Source organism: Gigantopelta aegis, chromosome 2 (assembly GCF_016097555.1).
Source record: "Gigantopelta aegis isolate Gae_Host chromosome 2, Gae_host_genome, whole genome shotgun sequence".
Classification (NCBI taxonomy): domain Eukaryota; kingdom Metazoa; phylum Mollusca; class Gastropoda; order Neomphalida; family Peltospiridae; genus Gigantopelta; species Gigantopelta aegis.
Genome location: NC_054700.1, coordinates 50,395,759 through 50,410,155, shown reverse-complemented (window position 1 = coordinate 50,410,155; position 14,397 = coordinate 50,395,759). Strand labels below are relative to the sequence as shown.

Sequence of the window (14,397 nt, the reverse complement as noted above, 5' to 3'; positions counted from 1 at the left end):
ACACACACACACACACACACACACACACACACACGTCTCGATTAATTTATATATACTCTTCAAAAGAAGAAACGCAAAACCACATTGTCGTAACATTTGGAGAATTGATTTAATTATTGAATGGTGAGTCCGATAATTACCAAATGTTGCAGTATTGTTCACAATTCACTCTAGTCCATTGTGAGTAAGTGATAGGACACACCACCAAGGTCAAGGTCATCTGGAGTCAATACCGGGTGTGGCCTCCGCGTGTGTTGACAACTGCCTGGCACCGCCTGCCCATTGAAGCAACCAGAGTACGGATGACGTCCCGGGGGATGGTGGCCCACTCGGCTTGCAAGGCTGCCGCCAGCTCGGGCAGGGTCTGGGGCTGTGGTTGTCGCTGTCGGAGGCGTCGGTCCAACTCGTCCCATAGATGCTCAATTGGGTTCAAATCCGGTGATATCGATGGCCAAGGAAGGACATTAATGTTGTTGTTCTGTAGGAAAGCCGTTGTGAGACGTGCTGTGTGAGGCCTGGCGTTGTCATGTTGGAACACTGCGTTGGCGTTGGCCATAACTGGAACGATGTGTGGCCGGAGGATCTGGTCAATGTAGCCCTGTGCATTCAGGTTGCCCTGCACGTGGACCAGGTCAGTTCTGCCAGTGTGTGAGATGGCTGCCCACACCATGACAGTACCCCCGCCGAATCTGTCCACTTCCTGCACGCAGTTTGCCGCATAACGTTCACCACGACGCCTATACACGCGACATCTTCCATCATGACGTCGGAGCAGAAATCGGGACTCGTCACTGAACCACACCTGTCTCCATCGCAGTTGAGGCCATTGTCGATGAATCTGGCACCACTGCAGTTGGAGTCGACGGTGTTGTGGTGTTAAGACGACACCTCGAACTGGACGTCTGGCACGAATTCCTACCTCACGTAGGCGGTTCCGTACGGTCTGGTCGGATATCCTGCGCAAACCTGGTATTGCTGCGGCTGTGGAGGTGGCAGTAGTCAATCGTTCCCGAAGGTGGCGTACCCGGATGTAGCGGTCCTGCCCGGGGTAGTGACCCGTGGTCGACCGGATCTAGGGAGGTCACGTGTTGATCCATGTTGCTGGTAACGGTCCCACAGTCTGGAGATGGTGCTTTGGGACACATGGAATGCCCTGGCAACGGCCGTTCTGGATTCGCCTGCGTCTAGTCGGCCGATGGCATTGTTTCTCTGCGGTTCACTGAGACGTAGCATGTCCTGGATTGTCAACTGTCGGCCAGATACAGAGGCCAGGCAAGCGAACACCCTGCACTTTTATACTGTCGGTGTTCATGTTGCACGTGCAGACAACGCACGTGCAGTGGTGACATGGTTTGCACGTGGCTGCGTTTTTGCGAATATTCACATTTTGGAACTTTATTGTACAGTAGCTGCGTTTTATCGAATGTAACCGTGGGAATGTGTTTGGGACATGCAATGACCTTATATTCACAAAGCATGAACCGGTAGGAAACATAAAATCGGAGTTATAACTCATTTGTACCCTTTTGCGTTTCTTTTTTTGAAGAGTATATATACGGAATTACGAGTTTGTTAATTGGTGTTGACAGAGTATGTATCTTTATGTTTTGAATTAATAATAAACAAATAATAATAATAATAAACATACTTCTAGAATGGTGACATGGACACTTTTAAAAAAAAAGTTTAAAAAAGAAGAAGGGGAAAAAATGAATCTCATTACTTCCTGGTTTTTCCCGAGGAAAACTATTCAAATTGATATGACGCAAACGATATGTAGTCATCTGTTCGCTCGCTCGACCGCCCTATTTTGTTTATATGTATAAATAACAAAGGCGGATCAAGGGGAAAATATTTCCATTAGGCTGGTCGCCCTGAGGGGGTGGAGAGCCCCGTCCCCCTAAAATATATTGTGCCTCTTTTTGTGGCTTAAAAATCATTAGGTTGTTCTGTTCACGAGTTTGTCCATGTAACCTTTCCCCCCTTAACCCCCCCCCCCCAAATGTATTCTGGATCTGCCCCTGAATAGAATAGAATAACGTACGGGCGTCCTGGTCCTAGTTTAACTTTGTGGGTGCTTAGTTCATAAATTACTTAGGCATTGACCTTAGGTTTTTTCAGTTGTAGCCAGGTTATAAAATATAGTAGTTCTCAGTGAAAACGGGTAGCCCCATAAGTTAAAAAAAAAAAAAAAATAATAATAATAAAAATAATAATTTAAAAAAAATCAATAAAAAAGAGAAAAAAGCAAAATCATTTATTTTTATTTTTAAACATGTTGTTTTAGGGTGGGTTTTTGTAAATCATGAGTGAAATATACACATATTATTTAAACTAAACTGATGATCAAAAGAAAGTATACCAATTATTTTTATTATAAATAAAAAAAATTAATACACGTTCATGGAACGTGAGATAGGTGCCAGTATTGTTCGTTATAATGCAATCAATGACGAATAGTCGCACATTGCTGCGTTTGGGCGATGCCGCACGTGCAAAATGAGTTTATTCATCAAATTTATACTGCACGAGAAACATGATACTCGTGCACATAAGGGTGCAAAAAAGGGTGCCATTGCTTAGAACATGCCTCAGTCAAGAGTAAAACACCAGAGAACATGGCAAGGCTAACTGCTGAAGAAAAAGAGAGAGAGAGCTATTGGTATGGTGCAGTTGGGTGCGAGTTATGCCCATGTGGCAAGAATCCTTAATTGCACTAAATTGACGATCACCAGGATGATACAGCGTTAAAGGGCGACTGGCAGGACTGCAGACAGACCATGCAGTGGAAGACCCCGCGTCACAACAGCCAACGAGGACCGCCATCTCCGCAGCTTAAGCCTAGATCACATTATACGACGCGACTCAACTGGACGGTCGCGTCGCGTCGTGGGCCACGATCGCTGACTAATCGGTCGTGTCTGAAATCCGTTCACACTATACGACGCGACTCAACTCAACTGAAAAAAAAGTCTTGTTAATTACCCCTCTTTTAAAAATCTAAGATGAGTCCAACAAGACACTGAAGAGCTCGGACTGCCGTCGTCTAAAGTGACATGGTACTTGTGAATGGTGTTTTGTTATACATTATTGATGCCTGTCCCCAGCGACAATTCATTCACACACGTTCCTGTATCTGTTTCAAATCGAAATAATGTACAATTTACATTGTGTGCGAGAGAGAGAGAGACGGAGAGAGGGAGGGGAAGAGTCAGTCACAGGCGCCTTAAGTGAGTGGCAGGAATCTGAAAATAATACGAGGGACAGTTAATACATTACTGGAACATCCAATTGTTGGCACCTTCCGACAGGACTAATTTTCTTCTGATCATGCTGACCAGTGAGGTATTTCATTCATGAGACAATACTTTCAAAATGCTTTAAATTCACCACTCGAGATCTATTCAAGTAATAAGAACCCCCAACTGTTCACTAGTAGGAAAAAGTATTTTAAAAGCTCCTTTTCAGACGACCTCCTCCCATAATCGTGTGACCTTCTGTAACGCATAGGCCACTGCTCGAAAATTATGTAACATGAAATGCATAACCTCTCCCAAAAGACATATTGACTAATATAAGATTTTTTATTTATGTCTGTTTGGTAATAATACCACTGGATAGAAAATCATCAGTTAAAAAACACAACAGCAGTGATTAGCTGCATTTTAATTTATAAATAAATATGATAAAATTATGTTTAAAACATGATATATAACTCATGACAAACACCTCCTCCATTCCCATGTTTCGTAACACCTCCATGAAATCCCTTCCCCTCCCCACTAGAATGTTACTTAGCCTAATTCATGAACGGACCCTTGTACGAGGGTTCACTTAATCTGAGAGATGAGACTACGGAATTAGTAACGAGTTAGTATTTACCGGTAAGTATAACTGGGTGTTTGTCATATGCATACTTATCCACAAATAGGTTACCCCCACGCACACACACAACACACAAAATGCCAAACAGAAAAGTAGCAAAAAAGATAAGAAAAAGAAGGAAAAAACCCCCAAAAGACAACAAAACAAAACACAAATTAAAAAAAAAAAAAACCCCCACCACACACACTAAATTGTCTAGTAACATGACTTACGGTATGTTTTCTGTTCAAATGCTTTCTGTTTATTAGCAATGCTCTGGAATAAAAAGGTTCCACTCGGGGTCCGAGGAGAGTATTTGAAGGGGGAAGGGGCTATAGGGAATTTGAGGCATGCTCCCTCAACAAAAGTTTGACTTTCAGGCGTTCTAGCACAGCATTCTCAGCCAGAGAACAATAACAGGGGAAATGCGGGCAAGAGGCATGGGTCCCGCCCCCTCCCGCGTTCTGCACCTATAACATCTTCTTTTCAAATGTGATGGTTTCGAAAAATGACGACAACATGATATTTATATTTATCAGAATTCCGTTATGGTTTCCATGGACGCTTAAAATAATGTTTTAATAATACTGATCAACACGGTGTAAATACCAGCTTCAATATGCCTAAAATGTTATATCTTTAGAAAATGTATAAAACGCAGTACAGTTCACTCTACGACTCCTCTGGTGACCACAGTTAAAGACAGAACAAATGTTGCGAACCATTCTGAATTGTGTTCTTCATTTTAGAAGAAAAAAAATCCCACATACCATGTTAATCAATAGCAAAAATCGTTTGTTTACATCGCCCAGCCTGTTTTCATAGTTATGCAGGTGGCGCTACGGTGGTGACTGCGAAGGGGTCTATTCCTCTGTCCAGAATAATTCCGCCATTCTAACTTTTATGTCACATGATGAAATGTAGACATTCCATTGGATACCGGTAGACATCAGTTGTATAGCGTCGTGTAAACCGTTCACACTACACGACGCGACAGTCGCGTCGCGTCGTAGACCCGTTCACACTATACGACGGCCGTCGTCTGCGACTGAAGATGTTCGGTCGTGTCAAATGCAGTCGGGCCGACTGAAAATCAGTCGCCGACGGCTAATTTTTCAATACACGCTACACGACGCGACTCAACTGTTGAGTTGAGTTGGGTCGCGTCGTATAATGTGATATAGGCTTTACACTTACGTAACAGATTCCTCACTATGACGTCATCTTCAGCGACTGGCCTTGGACATTTCATCAGTCATCACACGTACTGTACGTCGTCGACTACAACAGCATGGTATCAGGGCCTATCGACCATTCAGAGGGATGGCATTGACGAGGCAACATCGACTTTGATGTTTACGTTGGGCACGTCAGTTTCAACGTTGGCAGCATCGGAACTGGCAACGTGTACTCTTTTCTGATGAGAGCAGGTTTGGTGGTGGATCTATGATGGTTTGGGGCGGTATGTGTGGCCAACAGTGGACATACCTTATTGTCATTGACGGAAATCTGTCCGACGTCGGGTCCATGCTTGCACATGGTGGACATACACGCTATTGAAACATGTTCTTTGTGGTCAAATTTATTCACCTTCGTTATGACTCATAACTTATGAGTGGTCCTTTATGAAATCGCACATTTCACCCCTAGTGCTGTTGTGAACTGTGATATTATCATTTTATGGGTTTTATTGAGTATACCCGTGTTTATTTATCGCCAAATTATTATACTTTCAAAATATAACATTTGCATCAACTTGTGTTTTGTGTTGTTTTTAATACTTTAAAAAAATAATTGGTATACTTTCTTTTGATCGTCAGTTTACATGATAGCCCTTTTCATGACTCGCAGAATGCCACGGTTGTTCGAGTTTAGTCTCTACATGTCCGAGCCTGTCCAAGCAGCAATGGAAGATTGACCGCCCCACTCTAAAAAGAAATAGGAAGCGGGGTCGGCCCCTACTACTATTTTCTAGACTTTACTTTGTTTTATTGTGATACCATCTCGTATCCTCCGGAGTCGGGGCCCGTCCACACCACTATACCAACCCATGACGACTGGACTATACCCAAGTTGGATTCTCTCTCGTTCAGACGGATCCGGCTTCTCAAGATCTGTATTTCAGCACAGCACTACACCTTCAACGTCTATTGTCTGTCAATCTAGGGGTTTTCTTGACGAGATGCAACCCATCTCATCCCTACAAGCTGTGCACCCTAACGGCCTTAACGAGGCCACTCACGTGGTCGTATAGATCGGACTTTAAACTTTTAGACCTTCGTTCAAAAGTTTATCGAAATAACTTTTTTTATTTTATTTAATATTATTAAATAGTCCGATCCTCTTCTTTCTCTTATTTATTTTTGGACTGTCCTTCTAAAATGCTCCAAATTATATAAATATTCGACCGAGCAGTCAATTCTTTTTATTTTTGGCTTGTAACTTTTTTTTTTTTTTTAATTCTATTAACTTTTTTATTAATTGATATTTTCAAAATTCTGCCACCGATCCTATCTAATTTCTTTTTGACCACTCGATCTAATCTAGCGACCAAATTTAATGAGTAGAATTTTCTTTATTAATTATATTAATTAGAGATACGCATCAAAATTTTAAAGGCCCACTATTTATTTTTTGGATATAAATTTCAAAATTGTCCGCTTAATTTTTTTCTGTCCTGGGACAAGCCCCTGGCTATCCAGAGACAGGCCCCTGGACATGCTCGAAACTCTAGTGGTATATGAGCATGTAAAAATTATTCGCACTCGCACTCAACTCACTGGCATGATTTTGCAAGTAAGGTTTTGATTGGTCGAATGAAAGGTCAACTGGACATGAGCTCCAACGGGGTGCTGTTAGATCCACAGGTAATAGTAATTAACCAGTGGAGCTAAGTTTAATTAGATTGACACATGTATATATATTTTATTTTAGGCCTTACTGCTATTCTCAATTGTATATTTCAGATTCAAGATGGCGTGTTGTGTAGATTGCCCCAGGAGGTATCTGGTTGTAGCGCTCGGTTTCATTGGTCTACTCATCTCCATCGGGTTCCGCACGTGCTTTGCCCTCGTGATAACGCACGTGATGAAAAGAAATGTCTCCAACACGGACGCCATCTTTAAAGGAGTAAGACGCAAATTCCATTTGTCCGAAATCAGTATATATATACTAGTCTGAAGGGACGTAAAAAAAATTGTGGTTCTTTCTACATCCGGATATTGTTGCAAGCCTTATATACTCGTAAAAAAAAGTAGGGGAACTCTAATAAGAATTTACAATTGCCAAAATTGTAAGGTACATGTATATAATATTAGCTGTGGAGAATGGTTATATGATAATAGTGAATTAATTGGTCAAACATTACAACTGGTAGTTCAGTATTACAGTAGGTTTTATGACCACCAAAGATCTTGAAGGATGATTGGGGTCGGAAGTGAAATTTGAAAGTTGACTTTTTTTTAAATCCGTAAATCCCAAATTCAAACAATAAAAATGACAAAAAATAAAACAACATCTGTATGATCAACAGAATGAAAAAGATTGACAGAAATAATGTTCCACTGTGATTAATGGACCTTCCTGGAAATTGTCAATAGTCAAAATCGAGAATGACACCCTGTGCACGCACGTGTATGGGGCAACTGCGTGATACATGTGCACACTATGTTTCGGTGTGTTGATAAACAGACCTGAACGTTCTTTATTAGGATGTCTGTGGTCAAAACGTATGTTTTATTATTTCAGGTTCCCTACTTTTTTTGAAGAGTATATATAGCTGGTATTCAAAACTTGTGGCACCATGTTTCAACTGTTTCTCAACCGAAATAGTGCAACAATTGGATACACAAACCAAAAATGTATAACCTACCTTACTCGCTAAATTCCGATTGAAGTACTTCCATGATTATTAAAGGGACAGACCCTAAGTTTTAAACACTAAGGCATATTTTTCACCTAAACCCTAGTTTCAACCCATAACAATGGACACTAAGTTTGGTTAATTTACAAACGTGTAACAAATTTGAATACAATAGTCTGTGACATTGAAATACCCTTAAAAATAAGACTAAAACGTGATTCAATAATCATTACTTCTCAGACGCACATGCGTTTTTGAAAATGTGAAAAATACATTATGTGGTATAAGAAACACCAGGATGACCAGAAACACTTCGGTTGTACAGAAATAGATAATCTAAACAATAAAATATAAGTAATGTTTGAGTGATCCTAAACGGCTTTAATAATGAAAAATATGCCTTAGTGTTTAAAAACTAGAGTATGTCCCTTTAACAAAATAAATCTTCCAACAATAACAAAAAATTTCCACACCATTTTAAATTTGATAGAGGGAAGCAACTCGCCCTGCACATTAAGAAAAGCATTGACTTAATGTGCACCCTGCACTATATGTATACATGTACGTAATTATAGACACGTGCACGCATAAGGAAACACAAACATGGAATCTCTTCAATCTATTTGCATAGAACACTGATTGCTACATATTACGAATTGCTCATTACGTATTCGTACACGCAAACATTTAGGTTGAACAAATAGAATTTGTGCCTTATATGCTGTGAAATGCATTCATATTTAAATATCTCAAGTTTATATGAAAAGTTTTTATTTTAAAACATCATTATAATTTGCATTGTTAAAAATTAAATTGTAATTTTTAAATAACGTCCACAACCCAAACGTCCATAAAATCCACAAACTAACACTGACCGACAAATTAACTCCAGTGACTCATAGCATTTAAAGAGAAAGACCCTAGTTTTTAAACACTAAGGCATATTTTTCAACTAGACCCTAGTTTCAACCTGTAAAAATGGACACCAAGTTTGGTTAATTTACAAACTTGTGAAACAAGAGTCTACGACATTGAAATACCCTTAAAAATAGACTAAAACGCGACTCAATTACTGTTACTTCTCAGACGCACATGCGTTTATAAAAATATGAAAAATGCATTTTGTGGTATTAGAAACACCAGGATGACCAGAAACACTTTAGTTGTAAGAAAATTGATAATCTAAACAATAAAATATAAGTAATGTTTGATTTCAGTGATCCTAAACGTCTCTAATAGTGAAAAATATGTCTTAGTGTTTAAAAAACTAGGGTCTGTCCCTTTAATGTTCACAGACCCATAAAATCCACATATCCACAATCCATAAAATCCACATATCCACAACTTATAAATGACCAGGGACCATAAACCTTAAAATGCACATACCCAACAGTATAAAGTGTCAGATATCCCACAACTCAAAAAGTCCATTTACCTACAACACAATAAAACCACTCACCCACGACTCATAAAGTTAAAAAAAAAAAAAAATTGTTTTGTTTGACGACACCACTAGAGCACATTGATTTATTAATCATCAGCTATTGGATGTCAAACATTTGGTAATTTCAACATATACATGTAGTCTTAGAGGGGAAATCTGATACATTTTCCCATTAGTAGCAAGGGACCGTTTATATGCAGCATCCCACAGACATGATAACACATACCACAGCCTTTGATATACCAGTCGTGGTGCACTGGATTGAACGAGAAATAGCATAAAGTCCACTTATTCACAACTCATGACGTCCACAGACCCACAAGTTATAAAGTCCACATACTCACAACTTTGACTCACAACTCGTAAAATCCACTTACTCACAACTCATGAAGTCTAGAGACCCACAAGTTATAAAGTCCACTTACTCACAAATTTGACTCACAAGTCATAAAGTCCACTTACTCACAACTCATGAAGTCTACAGACCCACAAGGCATAAAGTCCACTTACAACTCATGAAGTCTAGAGACCCACAAGTTATAAAGTCCACTTACTCACAACTTTGACTCACAACTCATAAAGTCCACTTGCTCACAACTCATGAAGTCTACAGACCCACAAGGCATAAAGTCCACTTACAACTCATGAAGTCTAGAGACCACACAAGTTATAAAGTCCACATACTCACAACTTTGACTCACAACTATAAAGTCCACTTACTCACAACTTTGACTAGCAACTCATAAAATCCACTTACTCACAACTCATGAAGTCCACTTACCCACAAGTCATAAAGTCCACTTACTCACAACTTTGACTCACAACTCCTAAAGTCCACTTGATAACAACTCATGAAGTCCACTTACAACTCATGAAGTCCACAGACCCATAAGTCATAAAGTTCACTGACTCACAACTCGTGAAGTCCACATACTCACAACTCATGAAGTCCCGATACAAACTTCTCGTGAAGTACAGGGACCCTTAAATCCATAAGCACACTGCACACAGACCCACAAGCAATGATGTTCATTGCCCACAACTCACAAAGTAATAATTATTGAGTTTCCACTCCACTAATACCAGTGTATAGCCCGTTTGTGTCAAAAAGGAACGCATACAGCAAATTTCCAATAACAGAAATCATTTCTATTATTTTTGCAGTGTATCCCAAGCAATTCCTCTCTTGACCTTCATTTGGATTTACAGGAAAGTGAAGCGTTTCTCTTCCATACAATTTACTTCTGTGGTTCTATTATTACGCAAATTCCAGGTGGAATTCTGGCCACCCGATTCTCCTCCAAAAGGTAATGCAGCGAAACGTTTAAACTTTGTTTTGTTTAACGACACCCCTAGAGCACATTGATTAATAATCATTGGCAATTGGATGTCACACATTTGGTAATTTTTGTTGCTCCATTAGCAACAAGGGGTCTTTTATATATACTTTCCCATAGACAAGACAGCACATACCACGGCCCGTGTACAGTTTTCCTGAAATTATTGACAGCAACACCTGTAGAAGAGACTCTAACAGGGTATATATACTTAGCCAAAAAAGTTTAGTAATTTGGTAAATGTGCTTTAATAAAAGAAAATTTATGACTTACAAAATGAAATCAGACAATGGATGTAATTGAAACATCATCTGTCAGTATAAGTAGCAGAAGATTATCAATACAAAATGAAATGTGACTGTCACGTCCATAAATGATGTTTGGGGGTACATGAAAATCTGAAAATTGTCAGTAACGTGTCTGAGCACACTGGGCATTTACAGTGGTACAATGTCCGTCATGCACTGAACGTGACTGATGTGGCAGTGGTAGCATCAAGGTGTGGACAGGAATTCATGAGATCAGACAAAACAACCTCATTTTCATCATTCATGGGAACCTGAATGCTCAGCATTACAGTGACAAAATCATCACGCCAGTTTGTTATTACGTTCATGCAGCAGTATCCAGGCTTTTTGTTTTAACAGGACAATGTAGACCAGCATTCATCCAGACTAATGACTGGAATTCTTCAGAGGAACAATATTGAGGCACTAACCCTTGGTTGCAGGATCGCCTGACTTGTGCTGGCATGGGATTTGTTGGGTCGTAGGGTGCGTAAAACCATGTGCATATTCACAACGTCCACAACGTTCAACATGCTTTAACTCGTGAATGGATGTCTGTCACTATCCCAGAGTTCCACCATCTCATCAGAAGCATGAGCAGACGTATCGCTGTCAACATGCAATATGCCCAATGTGCCCAGACGCATTACGGATAATATTCAGATCTCCGTGTATGGACCCCATGCATCATTTAACAACGTGACAGTCACATGATTCATTTTGTATTGAAAATCTTCTGTTACTTATACTGACAAATGATGCCTCAATTAAATCCAGTGTCTTGATTTTATTTTGTAAGTGTCGAGGTTTCTTTTATTTAAAGGAATGCTAAAGCAAGGCTTTTGGACTGATGTGCATATTCAATGATACATAATGCACATTATTGCTTAATATCAATAAGTATAATCGTATAGTTAATTAATAAAACGGTTAAATGTGACGGCTATTATATATAACGGACGCAGCCATTTTGTACCATCCCAGTGAATACGCCCTCTGGCGAACTGGTGGTTACATAATACCTAACGTGTCATGTCAGGAATTAGTCTTCGAACTGAAGAAACAAAACATACCTGATTTTTGCGGATGCATCGCAATGTTCTGTAATAATATCCATCACAGTAACACAGCAACGTGTATATGTGGTTTATTTTTCAACACAAAATAAACCACCATTGTCAAAGTGTTGAAATAACTATTATATTTTGTATATAAATTAACCCACGTACTGAAATAATAGTCGGAGTGTTTTCTTGGTTAATTGGTCTTTTCTTTCCGTGGCCTGTACCTGTGGTTCTTGATTGGCAGGTGTGTATTTAGACGGTCCCTATAGACACTGTGTCTAGACACACTGAAAAGACGTGCCTCTTTTATTAAGATCACAGGGTATTGTGTGATAACCTCAAATCGTAATGGACTTTACCAGCTTTATTACTGTAAGTAATTCTGTAAAACCCTTTATTAAGTAGACATTCCTATCTAAAATCACAAAACTGACCAATTACGTAGTCCCAGAGAAAAGAAAATTATCACTTGGGTGAGTGGTCGGTTTTGCTCGAACGTATCCTACCAATAGGCCTAACATGCATTTTTTCTTTGGATTTTTTTAAAAGAAAAAAATACTATAACTCCATTTCGTTATATTGATGCAAATTAAAATATATTTAGTTAAATAGTTTATTATACTATCAAGTCATTTAGTTGTTTTACAAGTCAGGTTGATGAAAGCGAGGTGCCTTAATTGTCGTAAATTAGAGCATTTGTTTACACTGTGCATAATAGAGAAGTTGGACCCGAGCTGACGTCACTTCGCCCCAAGCTACAGTACGCGAACCAACCAAAGTGGCAATATCGGCGGTTTCGGCGGTCATAGAAAAAAATGTTTAAAAAAATTCGCCGATCGGCGGATCGGCAATTTTGTACAACTTTTATTTCAACAAGAATTACGTTTGCACTTCATCCAACGCATAGAACTGTTCATTATTATTATATTGACCATGTTTACATGCACATTGTTATTAATAGGTTCAAGTCATAAAAGTGAAACACCAATTTTTTAAAATAAATAAATTGTGAAACTAACTCACGTGCAACTTGCGTCAGCTGTGGAAGCATTCATTATATATGATGGAGATCAGTTTGATCAGTTTGACTTTTCGATGTCCCGCCGATTAAAAAAAAAAAATGGGGAGTGGACGGGGTGGTTTGAGGGACGGATGTTTAAAACCAAATTGGCTATCAGACTTTTGCTCCACACCAGTAACAACTTGCTGCGATTCTGCAAATTCGCACTGGTCACTTTGCTGCGAATCTGTGACCTCTTTAACTGTCCGTTGTTGTCAACTGCTGATATGTTATAAATTTAATATTTTTTTTTGTTTAAATAATTAAAAAAATAATAATAATTAAAAAAAAAAAAACTTTTATACCGCAGCGTTGACATATTTTTTAAAATTAGAATAATTAAATTATTATCCTAAAACTTATGATATTGATATATTCCGATTGACATCTTAAATCATTCACTCTATATTGACTATAATAAATTTTAAAACCAAACACATGATGTAATTTAACTGACCGACAACCCTTGTAGATTGCTCAAAAAGGAAAACTATTAGTAGTAATAAAGGAAAAGGAGGTTGGGGGGGGGGGGGGGGGGTATTGCGGTTTTGAGAGAAAAGAAGTGAAATCGACAAATAAATGTGCATGTGGCTTGCCTACGTGAAGTCTGTCACAAGCGGCTAACAAAAACTTCATTTTATTTGTATTATTCTTACATGTATTATTATTTAGGTTTTTTTTTTTTAATTCGTTTCTTTTTTTCTTTTTCTGTGTATGCCAATGCAGGCGCGTATAAAATAATGTTAGAAGGGGGGGGTCTAGCCTGGCGAGCTACGTTTATGGGGGGTGGGGGTTACAAAACAACGTACAAAGGCGCATGTGCAGAAAATTTAGTACGGGTGTCTAGACTGGTGAGAGATGTTTTTAGGGAATGTTGGGTCATGCTTCGCAAAAAAAAAAAAAAATTTAAAAAGAAAATTCGGGAAGGGGGAGGAGGGTAGGCCCTGAAGCACACACCCCTGTGCACACGCGCCTGCAATATCATTATTTTTGCGGCTGAATTTACCAACGGCCCAAACGATCGCGGGTCTGCAAGTTGCTTTGTTAATAGATTTCCAAAAGGAACTTGAATACAGGTTTTATTTGAGGCTGTTTTTATTGTGGATATATTCCCTCTGGGCCCCATTTATATTTTCTTCACTATCTGTACCAATATCATTATACATTTATGTTTACCGCCGATTTGACAAATGATCGTTAGTCGTTTCGTCTGCGAATTGCTTTGTTAATATAAAAATGCGTTGGGAGTGATTTTCGATAGGAACTTGGGTACGCAGGCACGTGGTAACAATATCCGGGTGTGGGGGTTGGAGCACAATCTCTAATGGAGGGGGCTCAGTCTCTAGTGAGGGAGGGGACACAAGCCAATTTTAAAAAATCTTTATTTAAATATAGGACCAAAAAAAACCCCCAAAAACCCCGTACATATTCGTCCACAAGTGGGAGGGGGGTGTGCTACACGTGCCTGGAAGAGGTTTT

General features: G+C 39.3%; 1 protein-coding gene across 1 annotated transcript in view; it reads left to right on the top strand.

The window, feature by feature from the left end:
- Positions 1-14,397, top strand: part of LOC121386692 (vesicular glutamate transporter 1-like) — an 88,455-nt gene that overhangs the window by 2,314 nt on the left and 71,744 nt on the right. Inside the window, exons 2-3 of the mRNA XM_041517687.1 lie at positions 6,831-6,993; positions 10,335-10,477. Of these exons, the coding sequence (XP_041373621.1) occupies positions 6,838-6,993; positions 10,335-10,477 (299 nt within the window). The 5' untranslated portion in view covers positions 6,831-6,837. The remainder of the gene's footprint in view (positions 1-6,830; positions 6,994-10,334; positions 10,478-14,397) is intronic.